At 35.6% G+C, this 20038-nt stretch overlaps 2 protein-coding genes across 2 annotated transcripts; one reads left to right on the forward strand and one right to left on the reverse strand.

The window, feature by feature from the left end:
• The first annotated feature begins 584 nt into the window (after positions 1-584).
• Positions 585-9262, forward strand: LOC110098503 (hexokinase-1-like). The gene is made up of 9 exons (XM_020825355.2): positions 585-1172; positions 2307-2457; positions 2551-2733; positions 4490-4564; positions 4646-4801; positions 4973-5071; positions 5297-5427; positions 8115-8196; positions 8376-9262. Exons 1-9 carry the CDS (start codon positions 901-903, stop codon positions 8718-8720), a joined length of 1494 nt encoding a protein of 497 aa, XP_020681014.1. The 5' UTR covers positions 585-900; the 3' UTR covers positions 8721-9262.
• Positions 9263-11643: 2381 nt separating this feature from the next.
• On the reverse strand, positions 11644-16767 carry LOC110098514 (auxin-responsive protein IAA26). The gene is made up of 7 exons (XM_020825372.2): positions 16283-16767; positions 15647-15997; positions 15404-15572; positions 13768-14030; positions 13089-13236; positions 11947-12010; positions 11644-11830 (listed from the first exon to the last, which is right to left on the reverse strand). The coding sequence occupies exons 2-7, from the start codon at positions 15963-15965 to the stop codon at positions 11792-11794; spliced, it is 1002 nt and encodes a 333-aa protein (XP_020681031.1). The 5' UTR covers positions 15966-15997; positions 16283-16767; the 3' UTR covers positions 11644-11791.
• Between the last annotated feature and the right edge of the window lie 3271 nt (positions 16768-20038).

Raw genomic sequence — 20038 nt, forward strand, 5'->3', positions numbered from 1 at the left:
CTTAGAGCATATAAGCACTGCAAAAGTCTTATAAGTATAACCCAAATCCATATACTCCATCGTCGTGTTAGTATTAACTTCAATGATTATAAATTATTCTTTCCAATTTAAGTGTTTTAATGATTACCGGTTAATGATGTTCGAATTATGTGATTTTGGTCTAGTTAGATTCGTATTGTCAAATTGCTCAATTTAACTAGAAGCAAGCCAAATTTGGAGATTAGCCGCCCAACTAATTTCACGATATTTTTAATTAAGCTTCAAATACTCATTTTGGCTCATTTATGTTTGGATTAGATCACTTTTCGTGTCGATAAGTTTGTTTCAGCGGGACGTTTCATTCGTCGATCTATAAATTTGTTGAAACCAAAATTTAAAGTCCTCTAAATCTAATTTAATCAGATATATATCAACATTTGTGATCAAATAAATCTATTTTTGGCGGCATGTCAAATATGGAAATGGATTAATGTTTTTTTTTTTTACTCATTTACTTTTATTTTTATCTTATCATTATCATTTGACTGGTATTTTTTCCTATTATATGTTTGTATCGGCTACAAGAACGGTGATTCCCGCGAGGATTTATGGTATTTCGTCAAAGCCGCATCAATCGTTACCCAAATTCCTGTCGTTTAGTTCGTTTCCGGTCCGAACTGTGCCATATGGCATATGGGAGCAAGAGTTGAGGGTCTCTTCATCCTCTCCAGCCTTCGATTCCATCTCCTTTCCTTTATAAGTGTCGAGCGATCTCCATGGCAATTTGGAAGACCAGCTAAAATTTCAGATCTTTATAGGATTTCATCTTGCCATTACAGTATTTTTTTCGTTCAACAAGTGATAAGTTGTCACTTTCTTTATAGATTAGAAAAAGAGAGAGTAGGTTAGGACGCGCAAAAGATGAGGAAGGTGGTGATCGGATCGGCGGTGATATGCGCGGCGACGGCGTGTGCGGTGGCAGCGCTTATCGTGAAACACAGGATGAAGAAATCGGGGCGGTGGGCTAGGGCGGAGGCGATCGTAAATGACTTCGAGGAGAAGTGCGCAACCCCGATCGGGAAGCTGCGGCAGGTTGCCGATGCGATGATGGTAGAGATGCACGCTGGCCTTGCATCAGAAGGTGGGAGCAAGCTGAAGATGCTCATCTCTTACGTCGATAGCCTTCCGAAGGGGTAATCCTTTTTTTACTTCATGATCCGACTGGTCTTAAGGGCTAATCCGTTTTCACGGTTGGGTTTCTCTTTTTATTTCTGTAAAAAATTTGTTTTGTTAGGTTCGGCTAGGGTTTGGCTGTTTCTTGCTTCTGGATAAAATTTGCTGAATAGGTGTTTTAAGTCAAAATTTTGAAGTATTGACTTCAATTTATTACGCAATCGGTTACTGCTTTGATATTTTCGTTAATAAGAAAATCTTGCTATTTACGTTAAAAAAGAGATTTTTTTTCTTAAACTTTAGTATTCGATTTCGTTTTGCTTCGGTTCTGTATAAATTCCTGTTTGCGTTACTAGATTTTTGTTCCCCTTTCCTTGGATGTATTTTGCCGAGGTAGTGATTCTGGGTTGGTTAATTCAGGATCATGTTGATTGGAATTCACTGCCATTTATTGTATAGATTCTCATTAATTTCCTCTTTCACGGCCGATTGTTTCTTATCATTTTTGAAGTAAAAAAAATTGACTTTTTGGCCTTTTTGAATGTTTGTATTGTTACATTACATGGACATGATTATTATTCTTTTATTATTTTATTTTTTTTATACCTTTACGTTGAAGTTTCTCTTTATGTTCTTACTCATGTTCCTTCGAACTCTAAAAGTTAAAATGTTTATCTTCTCCCTTTTTAAGGTTTTGCTGTTTCGATTATTGATCTTCAACCCTTTTGCTTAACAAAATCTTTTTTGAACATCAATTTTCAGTTTTGCTGTTGCACTATCATTCTTTTCGTACGTTCCTTTTAAATTTCTTGTTGAGTGGCAAACATGAATGTGTATGTTGAAGTTTGCCTGAAGAACTTAACAACAATATGCTCTAGAGATTTTTTTTTTGCCTCATTTACAAATCTCTTGAAAGACATCTAGAGCTATCTTTATGTTTCATGTTATACTCATTTGATATAAAATTTGAAAACTAATGAGAACCATAGATGTAAAAAAACAAACTTTTGTATTCTTCCTAGTAATATGGTGGGACGTATTCTATCTTTTGTAGTGGAGGTTAATTTCTATTTTGTGCTGATGATGATTTTCTTATGATGCAACGTTTGTATTAAGAGGTAAGAAAGAGAAATAATAAATTATATCTTTTATAGGGACGAGAAAGGCTTGTTTTATGCGTTGGACCTTGGAGGAACAAACTTCCGTGTAATACGCGTGCAGTTGGGGGGAAAAGAGCGAGGTGTTATCAATCAGGAGGCTGAAGAGGTCTCTATTCCTCCACATTTGATGGTTGGAAGCTCCTTTGTATGTGCAGCTCTGGTGTATTTCTGTTGTTTTATTTTTCCATATTTTATTTATGCCATCATTTCTGATTCGTCTAATTTGTTTTGGTTTTAGGAATTATTTGATTTCATTGCTTCAGAGGTAGCAAGGTTTGTTACTTCTGAAAGTGAAGAATATCAGCTTCCTGCAGGCAGGCAGAGAGAGCTTGGATTTACTTTCTCTTTCCCAGTGAGGCAGACTTCGCTTGCTTCTGGAACTCTGATCAAATGGACAAAGGGTTTCTCTATTGAGGAAACGGTTAATACTTATTACCCTATTAGAAGTCATCTTTTTATTGAAGTTACAGTTTTGGCTAAATTTCAGAAAAGACTATAGTAAATCCTTAGTAAGTAGGAGCTTTACTTTTTGGTAACATCATTTAATTTGTTTGAAAGCAATAAATTTCTAATAAAACCTGTGGTTTGTATTGATCATAGATATGATGTGCGCTATTTGTACATTAGCACTTTTGTATTTTCAACATCAAGTTAACATTATGCCTTTTTATCTTTTTTCATTAAACATTTGATGGGCCTCGGAAGGTTTTGTACTATCAATTAATGCCTTGGCATATTTTCTCTTCCACGATAAGGGGAGATGTTTGGATGACATGCTAGTTTTAGCTTTAATCTTACGAGAGCATTGGAGGGCTGAAGAGGGAATTTTGATTATGTTACTGAGTATGTGTCCATATATTTAGGGCTGTAACCATAGATTTAGTGCTATTATGCTGTGATATTGATTAGGTATTGATCTTTCTATGCTCTTAATCAAAATTTTTTGATCAAATTGAAGCTATTCACAGAGTTATCCAATACTTTAAACTATGTCCCACGTTTATCCAGTCATAAAAACGTAAAACATGAAATAACAAGTTGATAATATGATACTGAAAACCTTGCAAGCACTTATGGTTGAACTTGCAGTAAAAATGTAAATAAAATGATCTGGACATAAATTTAGACAATATGTGAAGAACATCATTCTCCATATAATGGATGGCATAGGTTCAATATCACCTCTGAAGCTGTTTTCAGGAGTTGATTTCAGGAAGGGCTCATCATGTTTGTTCACTGTAATAAACTTGAATCATTTACAAGCATTTATGAGATAATTGAAATTGAAGCAGTGACATTGTTTTTTGGTTTGTATGAGTCGAAGAGGGTGATGAGGGATTGACCAAGGGATTATATAAATGAGTTTGATGTGGGGAAGGGTTATGGGAAGAAGTGCACGCTTGGTTCAAGATCTTATTTAATTTCAAGTGCAATTCTCATATCATCACATGATAGTTTCACATCAGTAACACTTAGGGTTTGGAGAGATTTCCAAACACAAGAGGACTTTTCGTTGTGTAATGATGTAGAAGATGAAAGAGATTGTTGGAGAAGCTAGAAGATGTGATATAGTAAAAAATATATAAAAATACAACTTATGGTCAGCCTCCAAACTCTAATGGCCATGAAGGTGAGAAAACCTCATCGTGTCAACTTAGATAGATTTGACAAATGCTTTTGCTACTTGGCTGAAATTGCGTGGGAGTTTGGATTTAATATGAACGCCCTTATCATTCCTTTCCTTAATCATGCCCCGTAGTCCTTATGCATTACTACTCTTCATATCCATTATATTTGTTTCTAAAAAGTTGCGTTTCTTTTAGTTGGATATAAAGTATCATATTCTTATATCTTGGAGAATTTAGTATAAGATTTTCTTTGGTGCTATAGCATAATTTCCTTTTGCTGATAGTTTGTTACGAGTTATTTTGCTTGATTACTGCACCTTACAGCACATATATTCATGTAACAATTGACACTGTTGGTTTCACCTATCATATTACAACTTTTAAAGTTCTTAGGGATGGATGATAGTAGGGAAATACCGGTTTGCAGTAACCATACTTATTTCTTTTGTGTTTCTACTTGTATAAAGCAGATTGTCAGTTAATAGAATACTCTGGGTTGTCTAAATTTTAATAATAGTTTACTTATACTTTTGTTGCATTAAAAACTAGGTTGGAGAAGATGTTGTCTCTGAGTTGACAAAAGCCATTGAAAGACAAGGTCTTGATTTGCGTGTTGCTGCACTTGTGAGCTTCTTTGCCTTAGCTTTCTACAAATTTTTTCTTTGGTGCCATATGGCAATTTTAACGGCAATCATCTTAACATAGGTAAACGATACAGTTGGGACACTAGCTGGGGGACGGTATTATGATAACGATGTTGTTGCTGCTGTTATTTTGGGTACTGGAACAAATGCAGCATATGTGGAGCGTGCACATGCTATTCCGAAGTGGCATGGCCTGTTACCAAAATCAGGAGAGATGGTAAGAAGATTTAATTTTTTTCTTCTGACGCTAAAGTTGAGTTTTTGAAGTGACTATAAGTGTTTAACTGGAGTAATAAACTAACAATCCTCTTAAGTTCGGATGAGGCCTGATGACTAATTGATTGCTTGAAGTTTGTGATTCATCAACTGAAGAACTGTTATTTTGTAGGTAATTAACATGGAATGGGGAAATTTCCGATCATCTCACCTTCCCTTGACCGAATATGATCTGTCCTTAGATACTGAAAGTTTGAACCCGGGGGAACAGGTATGATTCTTGTTCTCATCTAAGTTACTAGGTACATGAATTAATTATACTGTTATTCCCCCCAAATAAGTCAGCTTCGTGCCCCATATAGTGATTTCTATGGGGTTTGTTGACAATTAATTTTTTACCTATGTTGCCATGTGGCATTTTGGAGTTTGAGATATTGTACTTGAAAGCACATCATTTCTCATGTTATAAACTAATGTGCTTATTTGGATTTCCCAGATATTTGAGAAGCTGATTTCAGGTATGTATTTAGGAGAGATTCTAAGAAGAGTCCTCTTGAGTTTGGCAGAGGAAGCTTCTTTCTTTGGAGATACTGTTCCTCCAAAACTTATGGTTCCATTTATACTACGGTATGCTTCACTTTCTCTCTCATAATATGCTTGTTTCATATTGGCCAAATTTTAAGGAGCGTATCATTTGTTAAAATTAGCGTAAGAAACAAATTTGAGAAATAATTTAAAAAGGAGCAGAATCGCAAAATGATTAGTGCATTCAACTTATAAGGAAAGTGATAGAGAGATGGGAAGAGAGGAAGAGAGAGAGAGAGGCAGGAAAGGAAGAGAGCTTTATAGGAATACTTTATTCCTTTATTCGTAGGCTATCATTTACATCATCCTATACATCATATTTATAGGAATTGGACACTGATGGGATGTCTTGCGGAACAACTTAATCGAAAAACGGATTAATCCTAACACATTGAATCAATTTTGTTTGCTTTATATTTTTCAGAAAATTAGTTTTTCACTCTAGAGCTCATAAACAAGCTTGGCTGAGCTGAGAGATTTTGTTGTCTGCTTAGTTGTGAAGGCACTATCATTTTTGAGGGGTGGAGGTTCTAACTTGCACCTTGAAATTACCAGCATCGGAAGAAAACTAGATTGTACGAGCAACTAACACAAACAACCCCTGCCCACCATCCCCATCTTAATAAAAGAAGATAAAAAAACCCGTTATGTATAGCATATTTTTTCCATTGAATTAATGATGTGCATGTTTTATTTTGCTAAGGATTTCACATTTATTATAATTTCTAGTGAAAGAGAAAAATATAAGAAGCTACCCGCCATGAAAATGATGGTTGGTGAGTAGAGAGTAGAGAGCAACATGCTTTAATCAAGTTATGACATTATATTCGATATTTTAGACATTCAAAAATAAGTTCAGAGGGTCTCATCTCCCACAAATCCAACTACTCACCGGCAACTGAAATTAAATCTCTTTTTTTCCTCCACCTTTACATGGCTTTCTTCGAAGGAAAATAAGAAAGGGTCTTTGCACAGCATAGTAGGCTCAGTAGCAACTCAGTGTCGATATCAAGATCATCATCAAAATCATTTCTATCATTAATATCAGTACTATCTTCAATATCTGAATTATTGAATTATTGGGAGATAATATATAGATTATTTTATTGGGAGCTATTCATCCTAATTAATTGCAGCATATAAGTCTCCATTAAACTAAGCTCTTCAACTGGTCTTGATCTCCTCCCTTAACCTGAAAAGTCGTGAAACCACTTTGCTGGAAATTAAAAAGAAACCATTAAGAGACCCTATGGCCCAACCCTAGACACCCTTAATTCCTTCAATTTTTCTCCAGTCAAGAGATGGATAAATCGATGCGCATCCCCTTTAATCGCTTGAGAAATGTGAATTCATTAGTTGGACCCTGGTTGGGGTCTAAGGTTTATAGTTATCAAGAATGTTTAGAGATGCTTCAGCATCTCTTCTATTTGAGTATGCTCTCTAAAGTTTGTAATACTACCAATGTGATGTAGTCAAGAATTTACCTTTTATGTGTTTTTATTTTTTCGTATTATTGGACACTATGTATTTTATTTTTGTATTGCCCTATGATGGAAAACAAGCAATAATCATGCTGGGTTCGTGCTCTCGAGTTACTTCCTTACTCCTTGTTGGCTGGTTGGGTATTTAGTTTTTTCCGTTATTGGACTTGGCCCATTTCCTCCTTTTTTGGTTGTTCGAATTTCCCCTTTGCTGATTTAACTGCTTTGGATTCTTCTCCTCTCCCTTTGGTTGTTCGGTTTTTTCCTTTGCTAATTTGGTTGCTTAGGATTCTTCCCCTCCCTCTTAGCCCGATCAGCTTTCCCCTTTGCTGATTCTTGTGCTTAATGTTTTAGCTTCTCCTTTGACAGTTGATTTGGATTGTTTTTATTAGTTGAATGATGGCTCTTTTAATTGAACAATTAAATGTTCTTTTTCCCTCCTATATAAAGTGATTGAAACTATATTGTAAAGAAACATTTTTTGGTAAGAAAATTCAATCTGAGTGTTCCTTCGTGGCTTGCGAGCTAGTCTTTCTCATATCCCGTATTACTTCCTCTCGATCTTCTTTCTTCTTCTTCTCTCCACGATTTCCCTTTCATATATATCTTTTTTCTCTAAACATTGTGAGTTGTGAGATGGTGTTGTTACCTTGTTCTATTGTTATTTGACTGAGGAGTGCAGACTTGTGTCGGATCAAATTTCATTAGTGGATTATTGATTAGATCTTTCCTTTTAGCACATTTCCCTAGTTTTGTGTATTGCATGTGAGTTGATCATCCGTAGTTGTTCTCAGGGTTATTATTGTTTATGTGCTTTGTATCTTTCGTTCCTACATGATTTCCTCTAACATTTGTTTTCTATCAAATCACTCTCTGTTTGTGATTGTTTGTGTTATTGAAAGAAAGTTTCTTAGTTGCGTGCCTAAGTGTTCTCCTAAAAGGTATAGAAACTTAGATTGCATTACAATGTTACAATGTGGTTTAATTATGTTGACTGCTTCACTCTTGGTTTCTGTTCTCGGTTGGCCATTAAACATGCTACAGCATATTGATGTGTTTTTTTGTATATTCAAGCACCATTGAATATTCTTTAGATCTATTTCCTTCTATTTCCTTAAATTTCCAACAAATATGAATATATTCCGATTCCCATTCATGTCAGCTGCTCTATATGTATTATGACTTAATACCCCATACGCATTTTTCACGCTTTGAATCGGTAAATAAAGTGGAACTGTGTTCTTGCAGGACACCGCACATGTCTTCAATGCATCTAGATACATCATCGGATCTCAGAGTAGTTGCGAGCAAGTTGAAGGATATATTGGGGGTATGATTTCTTCTTATTCAGAGCTTCGTTTGTGACAGCTTTCTTATTACTTCTTAAAGCAATTTTCTAGCCTAAAAAGTTGCTTTAAGAAGCAATGAGAAAGCCATCCAAAACGAAACCTCAATTGCATCTAAGAGTGAATATAGATTCAGATTGTTAATATCGTTTCAATGTTCCAGATTTCAAATACCTCCTTTAAAACAAGGAAAATGATTGTCAAACTCTGTGACATCATCGCCAAACGTGGAGCCCGCTTATCAGCTGCTGGCATTTTTGGCATTCTTAAAAAGCAGGGAAGGGATGTTCTTGCCACAGAGAAGCAGAGAACGGTGGTTGCTTTGGATGGTGGACTGTTTGAACACTACACCACATTCAGGAAAATCTTAGAGAGCACTCTCGCGGAGATGCTCGGCAAAGAAGCTGCTTCTTCTGTTATCATAAAGCATGCCAACGATGGCTCTGGTATTGGAGCTGCTCTCATTGCAGCCGCACACTCACAGTATCTTGAGCTGGATTCATCTTAGCTTCCTCTTCATTCTATGATCTCTCACATCCTTTGCTTCCCTCCATTTTTTTGGGACTTTTAATTTAAAAATAGCTTGGGACGAAACAAGCATTTTGGCTTTGTTTGGGACGGCTTTCTTAATGCTTGTTAAAACAGCTTTTTAGTATAAAAATTATAATTTTTAAACTAAAAAGCTGTTTTAAAAAGCAATAAAAAAGCCGTCCCAAGCGAAGGGTTCATCTTTAAATAGAGCAAGTCATGAGGTAGCCAGAATGTATGGAACAGTAATAAAGCTGTGGCCAGAAGTCATTCCAGCGTGCAAATCCTCCAGTCTTTACTGTAGTTGGGAATCGTCTGTCACCGAAGTGTGACATAAAAGGCAGGTTAAGTGTATTTGCCTCATTACCTATGGTGTATTTTCATTACACTTTTTGCTCTGATCCTTTTGTATAATTTAATTTAAGAAGAATAGCGGGAACTTTGTTGTGTTTTTGTTCAATAAAAGTTGGGACAGTTTGTTGAATGGGAAGAAGTTGGAGGAGATTTCCTATTTGAGTCCAATCCGCGCACTTTTCCATAATGATGCTAAAATTTCGACTATTCTTAATGATAGTGGCTGAAAATCTGCCGTCTACTCAGTTCTCTGATCTTCTTGGAAAATTATTTAGTCCGGTCACCGGACCTAAATTGTTGTCCGGGTTCTGTGCCCTTTTAGTGTGCTTTTGCTGCACTTTTGATGTATTTTTTTGAAAAAGAGCAGCTTATACTCAATTTTAACTACATATTAGCTGCCTTTTTACTGCCCTTTTATTGAGTATTTGAAAAGCGCAGTAAAAACACAGCAAAAGTACAGCAAATACTAAATGAGTAAGAGATTTGTTACTCTTTTATTGCGCTTTTGCTATACTTTTGTAAATACTTAACAAAAAAGAAACTAAAATGTAATTAAAATTGTGTATTAGCTGCTCTTTTTAAAAAAAATATATCAAAAGCGCACGGAATTCAGACGAAAATTTAGGTCCGGTTAGACCTAATAATTTGCCTATCTTCTTAGCACTTTAAATGGTATTATTTTAGACAATTCGATTTGCATCTTTTGGGGGAATGGTAATGAGAATGACAATAAATTCTATCTAGAATATTTCACCCCCGCTATAAATTGGCATTCTTTTGTTTGGCACAAACGGCATGTTTTATGATATTCCTCATATTGCTGGATGGCTTTGATGGATGGTCTCAAAACTGTTAAAAATCCGATGCCTCATCTTAGATTTTATCTGTTAAGGCCTAATACTCTTCAAGTATTCCAAAATATCTCTGATTTGCAAGCTAAAGTCCGGCCTTCCTATAGTTTAGTTGTATGATGTTCAGTATAAAGAAATGATAGAAAATTTGAGCTGTAACAAAAATTATATGTGAGGTCTTCTTATGGAGTCCATTCCTCAATGTTGCCAGTAACAGTACCTGCAGGATTTCTGTAGTCCATTGCCTCTACCATGCACAAGTGAAAGCATAAAGGTAACTTCTGTAGCTTGATCCAAACAGGTTATGTCCATAAAGTCTTCTTTCACAAAGATAAAGTTAGGTGTCCATTGCTCGATGATAAATGGTCCGTATCTGGAGAAATTATTTCGTTCGGACATCGGATGTTATGGAGACCAATCGCCATGCCACCCGGTACCGAGCACCGGCACCGATTAAAAAAAATGATGTGGCACGCTCTGATTGATCTTTAGATGCTGTCTGGTATCCACACAGAATAATTTTTTACCTATACTTTCAAAATTTTGGTTTTTTTTTAAATATGAGTATAAATTTTGAAATTTATAAGAGAAAAAATCTTTAAAACATATATATATATTACAAGTGTACTTTAGTTGGGTAGTATGATCTTTAATCTCTTAAATGAAGATCATATGTCAGTCTATTTACCTTCATTTGCCTCATGCTATTTTAGGGTCTGATTGGAATAGAATAATATACCAATTTTTAGGATCTATTTGATGAACTTTAGTACTATTTCAATTTTCAGATGACAATTATAAATTTATTTAAAAATTTAATAATAAAAAACTACTTTTTATAATTAAAATTATCAACATGAGATTATAATATTAACAATAGCGTTCAAAAAATTACTTTTCCCACAACTTCATAAACTTTATTTGGGGTAAATTTCTTCTTGCTTTTTAAAACAATATTTCAGTATAAAATTTATTGTAAAAAAACTTTTATGCTAAAAAATATTTTAAAAATAGTAAAAAAACTATCACAAATATAAACATAATCACTTTTACAAAACTCTATAATTATCTGAAAAAATCCTTAATAATAGACATTCATACAAACTACTAAGCATTTGTGAGTTTTAAAAGCATATTTTCATTAAACTTTAATTAAATAAATAAAATTTAAAAATGCTTTTACTTTAAAATAAATATAATTAATAAATAGTTAATTTGTTATAAAATACCCATTTAAACATAAATTTGCTCATGTTCATGGAATTATTTTAAACTTCATTTGAGACAATTTTCTTATTTCTTTATGAAGCAACTTTTCACTACAAAAATTTCAAATTCAAAAATACTTTTGTATTAAGAACTGCTAAATAAAATAATAAAAAAACTATCCCAAAGGAAGCCTTAGTATTGATAAAGTGAATACACTAAGTCCACTTGCTTAGCATAGTAATAAGAATGATAATATGACATCTTCTCATGTTGGTGATACCAATTCTCTGAGCAAGTATATGTTGATCTTGCTTAGTGGCCCTTATTGCCCCTTGAATCTTGTTAATATTGAAGGAAATTCAATTAATGTAAAGTTCCCTTGTGTTGCAGACATTATCTTGCAATAATAACACATTGATGATCATCAAATAAAAAGAACAGTACATGAACAGCACACTGATGATCTCTGACTCATAAACAAATACAGGAAAAAGAAGACATTCAGATGTGAGATTAGCTGCTGAAAATAACTGTTCTCTACAGGCAAAGTTGAGAACAAGACCCTTAACAAACACTGTTGCATTTCAGAGAATTTAGAGAAGAAACATAACAATCCGAAGTACTTTCTTTTATCAGTTCAAGACTCTGCTGCTCTCTTTCTGTTGACAGCTCCCAGCTGAGGAGAAAGTAGGAAGAAGATAAGCTAAGATTCATCTCATTTGTTTAAGCGGCCAATGAATATAAAAAAAAACGATAAAAGAAGTCCAAGGTGTAGAGTAGTTGAGAGCTTACAAATAATGCAGAGAGCTCTGAGTTCTTCAACACCCTCAACCTTTTTGCAGTAGAGACAAACATGCTGCATAGAAAAATTATAAAAAAAATGTTTTAATATGTCGGTCTTCTGATAATTTGATTAGAGAATAATATAAATAATTTTTTATTAGATTTAAATGAGAATTTAACTTTTACCATGCACAATGAAGAACCCTACATTGTGAGATAAAAATTTGATGTTGTTGTTGTGGTGGTGTTTAATGTTACATAGATGATGAAATTCTTTAATTTTTTTTTCTTTTAGGAAAATATAAATGTTGAGGGACAAATTTTGTGTCTTAGATTTTGTTTGGAACGACTTTTTAATGTTTTTTAAAGCAGCTTTCGAGTACAAAAATTATATTTTGCTTATAAAAATTTTATGAGAAAAAATTGGTGGTTGCTCTACTCTTTGGTGAAGGATATAAATGATCCCTTAAGACTATGGTGAACCATTGCTCCATCTTCTACTCCTTTCCTCCACAACAAAACTTCCCCTCTTATAAGCTATAGGCTCATCCAACCCTTCTGCGACAATAGACGAGACGCAAGCGATATTGGCAAGAGATTGAGATTGAGCCAGTCCAATGATAGGTTACCAGTGGGTTAAATGGCATCGAAATCGAGGGAAATGAATGCAAGCGAAGGTTTGGAATGGAGGGGTACCAACAAGTTGCAATAAGATTGTGAGGTAGAGAAGCTTGAGCAAGGAGTATGGAATGGATGGGGTAAGCATGGGAGTTGAGTTGGGTGTTTGGATGGATTGAAAAGGCATTCAAGGCCCCAGTATTCAGATGCAATCAAGTTTAGTAACAATGCTCCAATACCATGTTGAGAGGGAGAAAGGTTTGATATGTCCTAAAGGTTTTTTTGTTGCAAGTATTTCAAATATGTGCATCTCAAAAGGCATGCATTTCAAACTTTTATCCGCATCAAATTCGCTCTCAAAAGCATTGAAAATTCTCTTAAATTAGCAAAAATTTAAAAATATATATATAATTTAGCATCTAATATAGTTTGAGCTTATACTTTTATAATGTCAACTCAGTTTATTTGAATTCTTTATTCTCCAAATGAACATAAAAATTTTAACGTTTCCCAAAAATAGGTAGAGATCTTACTTCCAAGGAACATCCCCAACCATCATTCTGTCTCCTTCATTGTCTTCATATACTAAAGTATATTCACCACTTCCATCCAGCAGACCCGTGAAGGCCATTCTTTCATTTTCACTGATCTCAGCAGCAGAAGCTGTAGGGTCCCTTTGAGCTACATTGAAGATTAAAAAAGATGACTTTGTTTAAAAAGTATCAACTGCAATTCTGACAAACAGGTCAGACTTTTTATAAGGGATGTTTGATTGAGTGAAAAATTCAACTTTTAGTCTGCTTCTTTTTATTTTAAATAAAGTTCATGAAGCTACTGCATTTCCTTAAGAGCATCTCCAACTGAAAATTTCATTTTTCACTTCAAAATACAGTGAAACTCAAAAATATTGTGATTCATTTATCTCCAATCAAACTCCATTTTGCAGGCTACCGCGGAGGTCACCGTCTTTCTCCTCCTTGGCGCGTTTCTTCAGCAAATCCGGTTGAGAAAGAAAAATTGCGTTGGTGAACAGTGCAAGCAAATAGCATAATATTTGGCGTTCCGCTGGAGCGACCGAACAACGTCATACGCATGTTTGATGTTCGGTTGGAGATGCTCTTAAGAAATCTGTTGTTTAATGTTTACAGATCCAAAAATCCCATATAAAAAAAATAGAAGAATCCAGTAGTTATCGCAATCTTCGTGGCTTACCAGCAAGAAGGCCACTGAAGAGTTCTCCCACTACTGAGGAGAGCTTCTGATAGCTGTCATAAGCATTAAGGTCCACTTTCCTTCCAATAGGGATACCATCCATGTTAATCTTGACAAACAAACCCTTCTTCGAAGTCTCGACCTTCAATCCATTATCTTGTGCCCCATTTTTGAACTCATTTGATTGTTTGTTTGATGTGATAGAAATATTCTTTCGAAAAGAACGAATTGGAGGCCACCCAACAACTGGAGCAGAGGTTGCTCTGTTGAAGAAGATTTCAGAAAATTTCCAATGCATGTAGTCCAAAAAAATCTTGGATCAACCTGAATAATGGTTGAGGTATTTGCAATCTAAGATGGGAAGCTAAGACGGGAAACCAAGATGAAAATTCATTCACAAATTCAAAAATCTCTCTTGAAATTTACAAACTATAGATAAAAGTTCAAAAAAAAGAACTGAAGTATGCAAGCATGATAACTATTAAGTATTCCATGACTTTAATTCAAGATGACCTTATAGTGTAGTTACTTTCAACAGTATCAACAAGATTTGTGAAACCACCAAAAGAAGATGTAATTCTCTTTGTGATTTAAAGATTTAAATGTTATATAAGTAAATATGAAAGTTTAGGTGTTAAGAATGTACGTATATAAGAGTTGTGTGGTTTGCATGTAAATTCCTCTTCAATATGGCTTATTGATTGATTGTTTCACAAAAGCTATTAGGTACAAAACATAAAAAACAAGCATTTTATGTATAATTTTTTTTTTTTTGGATAATGTGCTGAACACATGTTTCACCCAAATGATGTTGAACTAAACCCAAAACACTTACAACAATTAACAGATAGTAAGGGCGTCTCCAGCCGAACTCCAAACGAACGTAAGGGGTAGCTGATTTGCACCATTCGAACGGCAAAAAAATCGTTAATCGGTGGAGGGTGAACAATGCGAAGCCAATATTAGCATTGCACTGTTCACCTACGCGATTTTTCTATCTCAACTGGATTTGCCGAAGAAAGGCGTGATAGAGGATAAAGACGGTTACCTTCGCAGAAAATGGAGTTCGATTGGAGATATATCACGGCATTTTTTAGTTTCACTGCATTTTGGAGTGAAAAACGGGATTTTCGGTTGGAGATGCCCTAAGCTCAATCACGACAAAATCATTTTTTTTTTACTACTCCCAACAGATTCTAGAAAGAAAATCCTTAATCATGCTCTAAATTGATATCACATAATACAAGAAAAATATTTCATTTCATCTTATGTGAAAAGAACATAAGCAACACTTATAATTGAAGATCACGGAGATAACCAAATCAGAAATTCAAGTAACAACAAGAGAAATTAAAATCCATGAAGACACAACCCATAAATAAATGAGCACCCCAATAAGTTTTATCATAAACCCATATTCAAATTGGAAACTTTAAATATGCTTCCAAGCCACATGAACACAATAAAGATAAAATGTACAGTAATAAATTTCTTGAGAAGTAATGGAGGAAATAAATGTACAGGAATACTATGATGAAAAATAAGAAAATCATTAACAGAAACTAATAAATTTTAGAACGAAAGTTCTTCAAAGGCATTTTGACTGATGGAATGATGTCAAAGCAATTAATAATACCTTATCTGAGTGCTGCCCTTAACCAGAACTCCATTCTCAGAAGAAGGATGCATCCCTGTCACATGACTCTGCTCCATCCCCCCATTTGCTTCTAATGATGATTCTTTAACCAAGCCAGCTATGACCTGCAGCTGGAAAGGCCCAAGTTGCTCCTGAGGAAATCCTGTCACTAATAGAGCAAAGAGAATAAAATGAAGTTATAGATGAATGAAATACCAAATTCAAAAGTTTATACATTCAAACCTTCTGATTTGAGCTCAGCTGAGCCCAAGAATCCCACTTTGGCTCCAACGAATGTATTTTTGTCAAAAGATTTGGGGAATTTTGAGAAGCAGCTCGAAGAGAGATTAGAAGGTGGCCTTTCAAGTTCCTCTGCAACTACTGGCCATCCATCTCCTCCGGGAGGAGCAAGCGTCAGCTCTAACTTCTTGTCTTCTGAAGCTCCTAATCTCTTCCCTGCTCCTCCTCCTCCTCCTGCATCTCTCTTCAACCAATCCTCAATTGAAATCAAATCAAGCAGTTGAGGGCATTCACCTCCCCTCTTTCTAAACTCTGTTTCCATCGTTGTCTTCTTTTACTTCTACTAAAGAGTACCTATTCGAAGAAAAATGACGAAAGAAACTTATTTAGATCATAACTTCACAACCATACTGTTCATTACTAATATATTTCAATCCTCAGCATCAACAATGGAATAAGATGTCCAAAAATACAAGTTCAAAGCATCAGAAAAACAAAACAAAATTTTTGAACAATTCAGAATTAACACGGATTTTCATAACTTGGCAAACAAGAAGATCCTTGTAAACGAATAATGAAGCAAACTCCACATATAAGAACGCTATTAAAGAGTAAACATTGTTGAACCCAAGCACTCACCGCCCTCTTCTTTGTGCAGAAACAGAGCAAAAGTGCCCGCCCTTTTCTCCTCCTCTGTTACTCCGAAGCAAATTTACAGCTTTTCTTGCCCTTCGAGCAAGTTAAATGGAGACCTTCCGAGGAAGAAATCAAAGGAAGTTCTGCTTTCTTCGTCCCTGCTCTCTGCTTTTGCGCGCTCTGCTTCTGTCTCTGCCTGCTTTATCTCCTTGCCCGCGATACCACACCAAAGCCGAAGTAGCAATGAAATAAGATGGCGCAAATCACCAAAGGCGATTCCTTTTCTCTCTCAGGCCTGGAAATGGAATTAGAGCGTCACCCACGCAAGCACCGGCCAGTCCGAGAGCGGCTCAGTCGAGGCGTGCCCTTGTGAACAAAACAGCTCCCTTTCCCAAGCAACGCAATGGAGCTGATTGGTGAACCTGATTTCTCTCTCTCCCTCTCTCTCTCTCCTGCTTTGATGAAGAAGGAAGATACTGCAGACTACAGACGAGGTTCAAGTTGAGCCGAAACCAGAGAGGAAAACAACCCAATAAAAAACTGCAAGGCCGCTACAGCGAAGGCTACAGGGCTATTGTGGATAGGAATAACGTAGGGTGAACTCAGTCTGTAGCTAGCTGCGTTGCCATTTACGGGCGTTATCAGGAACCATATGTAGGCCAACCGGGGGCCGTTGAGGGCATAGGCCTACAGGAAGCTTCAGACCGCTGAACTTTAATGAAGAATAAAATACAATGGATTAATGGGGGGTTTTGTGTAAAAGAAATTATAATTTTTTAGCATTTTCTTATGAAATATTTTAATTTTTTCTAGCTATAAACTTGTCATTAAACTCTTTTTTTATTTTTATTAAAATGTATAATAAACATTCCACTCTTATTTTTTATTTTCAATAAACTCTCAATGAATTGATTAGACTTACAAAAATAAATGAATTTAACACATTTTTTTTTGAAGATAGGCCTTCTTGTAATTTATAAAGATTCATATATTTTCAATAATGTCTATTTTTTATTATTTTTTAAATTTCTTACATTTTTTTGTCAAAGAGTTTTAGTATAATGCTTATATGTCCAAGAAAAGTTTAGCACAATTATCATTATAAATATTTACAATTATAAAGTTGATATTTTCGTAAAGATATAGAGGGCAATCTCAAAAGACTACCTCTCAATAAAATTAATAAAATCTGATGAGCATGAAAAGAGAAGAAGAAAATTTCAATAAAATATATCGCTAGCTCAATTATCTCTTTAGAGTGTCAAAATATCCAAAATATATATATTCACTCTTTATTTATAAGGACTTGAAAGCTACGACAAAAACTATATCAAAATAATTTAAAAAAAATATATAACAATAATGACCCCCAGTCGTGCTCTTATAGGCCCTGTAAATTGCTGTCTTTTAGTTCAACTCCTTAATATCAAGACTGAGTCCCCTTATGTCAAGTACTCATGAGTGAGTAAACGTAAGCAAATATGCTAATGAAGAGCGAATTACGATCAGAGCTTGATCACTTACTTGCTAGCAATATCATATATTGTACACCTCTAAACACACTTTATATATAATTATATCTTATCAACAAGATAGATCAAAATGTACAAATAACTAAATAAATGATAATCATATTGTATTTCACCGTCTTATTTATGGTTAAGGTTTTGTTTGTGACAACTTTCTTACTGCTTCTTAAAATAACTTTTTAATACAAAAATTACAATGTTTGTACTATAAAGCTGTTTTAAGAAACAGTAAGAAAGTCGTCCCAAACAAAGCGTAATATATCAGCATTTAATTTGAGTTAAATGAGCTGATGATCATCTCATATATCTATAATTAGTTTGATTAAAATCTTTATATCAATTAAATCATGAGCTAATAGAGAAGGCTAATGACATTAAATAAATTTGTGTAAATAGTTGCTTAGCTGATCTTGCTGTAATAACAAGTGTTAGAATGGAGCCCCAACTTGTTCCAACTATAACAAGAATGGCTAGTTAACTAACTGTTGCAACTAATTTGACAAACAGTTAGAGATGGCTTTTGGATAAGGTTTTCAAGAGTTTTTAAATTAGGGTTTAGGGAGTGTTATATACTTATACATATCGTATTAAGGCTTTGTTTGATCCGGACAACTTTTTTGTTGCTTTACTTTTCAGGCTGCAATCATAATTTCTATTTAACAGCTATGTTTTTGCTGCTTTCAAAATATTTTTTACATTAAAAAGTTATTTTTTATAAAAATTTTAAAAAATTATTTTCTTTATAATAGCTTTACAAATCATTAAGAAAGCTATCTTAAAAATGTGTAGTATATACTAGAATTAAGAACAAATTCAATAAGTGTAATATATTTATAAAATAATTAACACTTAATTAAGGATTGTTGCGTCCAGGAGTATTCGCGGCGGTAGAGAAATATTATATTTAACGTCTTAGCATTGTACGAAGATCTGGCACGCAAGCAGATAAGGAGAGAGGGTCTAGCATTTATGAGACACCAAGATTTTTACGTGGAAAACCCCTGTAAAAGGGGGAAAAACCACGGGGCCTAGCCCAGTTTGAACGAATCCACTAGTATTTGCAGTCGATTACAAATGAGACCCTTCCTTGGGAGAAGGCCTTAGCTTGATGTACATCTTATGGAGTACATTACATGATGTAAATACAAAGATCTACTATCGACGTATTCGCTTTGTTAGAAGGACTGCAGTTGGCGTGCGACGTAGGTCAGGAGGACCATAGTCAGTTGGTGACAGAGGATTGTAGTCGGCGGGCGACGTAAGTCAGGAGGACTGTAGTCGGCGGGCGACGGAGGTCGGAAAGGATGTATTCGGTGAGCGACATAAGTCAGGAGGACCGTATTCAACGGGCGACGGATGTCAAAAAGACTGTAGTCGGCGGGCGACGTAAGTCAGGAGGACCGTAGTCGGCTGGCGACGGAGGTCAGAAGGACTGTAATCTGACGACGAAGATCAGTAGGACAGCATCAGGTAGAAGTCCAGCAATGAAAAGAAATGCATCTTCGCATAGACGTCCAGCGAAGTCCGATAATCGGTAGAAGTCCGGCATCGGGTAGAAACTTGGCGAAGAGTGAAGGTCCGACGTCGGGTAGAAGTCCGACGTCGTTGGTGGCAGAGGAGAACTCTGGCTTCACTTGGGCGGAGTTTCGGCGTCAGGAGGAAACTCTCTTGTAAATTGGGAAGAATTTCAGCATCCCATGGAAGTTGGGCAGAATTCTGGCGTTCTCCCGAAAATCCGGCAGAGTTCCGGTGTCTTCAGGCGGCAGGAAGAGCTCCGGCGGTGGTCGAGGAGGTGAGGAATCTCCTTTTCCCCTTTCTCCTCTCCTTCTTCTCTCTCTTCACTTGAGCCCCCTTGGTGTAGAATGAGGGCTCTATTTATAGTTTTTCTGGAGTGACATAGCCCGTAAATAGGCGCGAGATCAAGGGCAAACAGAGAGTGGTTTGAATGGACGGCCGATATCGAATCCTTTGATCATGCACCGTTCGTTGGTCATTTGAAGGCCTTAATGATGTCGGAATTCAATGATCTTGGGCTCGTTGGATTCGTCTCGTCGAGCCATTCGATTCGAGTATAAGCTCGTCAAAATCGGAGACCGTTTGGTAACTCAAATTGCGGTTTGAACCTCCCAACAGCGCTTCGAACCTTTGATTCGGACTCATTTGGGCTCGGATTGGGTTGATCTTGGTGTCGTTGGGTTCGTATTTCTGAGACGCTCAGTTTGACTATAAG

The sequence above is a fragment of the Dendrobium catenatum genome, unplaced genomic scaffold, assembly GCF_001605985.2.
Source record: "Dendrobium catenatum unplaced genomic scaffold, ASM160598v2 fragScaff_scaffold_1061, whole genome shotgun sequence".
Lineage (NCBI taxonomy): Eukaryota > Viridiplantae > Streptophyta > Magnoliopsida > Asparagales > Orchidaceae > Dendrobium > Dendrobium catenatum.

Coding starts and splice junctions, on each gene's coding strand:
- LOC110098503 (XM_020825355.2), top strand. CDS start 901: ATGAGGAAGGTGGTGATCGGATCGGCGGTGATATGCGCGGCGACGGCG. Junction 1,173..2,306: donor GTCGATAGCCTTCCGAAGGG/GTAATCCTTTTT, acceptor TATCTTTTATAG/GGACGAGAAAGGCTTGTTTT. Junction 5,428..8,114: donor ATGGTTCCATTTATACTACG/GTATGCTTCACT, acceptor GTGTTCTTGCAG/GACACCGCACATGTCTTCAA.
- LOC110098514 (XM_020825372.2), bottom strand. CDS start 15,965: ATGGAAACAGAGTTTAGAAAGAGGGGAGGTGAATGCCCTCAACTGCTT. Junction 14,031..15,403: donor AAGGGCAGCACTCAGATAAG/GTATTATTAATT, acceptor CTTCTTCAACAG/AGCAACCTCTGCTCCAGTTG. Junction 13,237..13,767: donor CTTCAGTGGCCTTCTTGCTG/GTAAGCCACGAA, acceptor TCTTCAATGTAG/CTCAAAGGGACCCTACAGCT.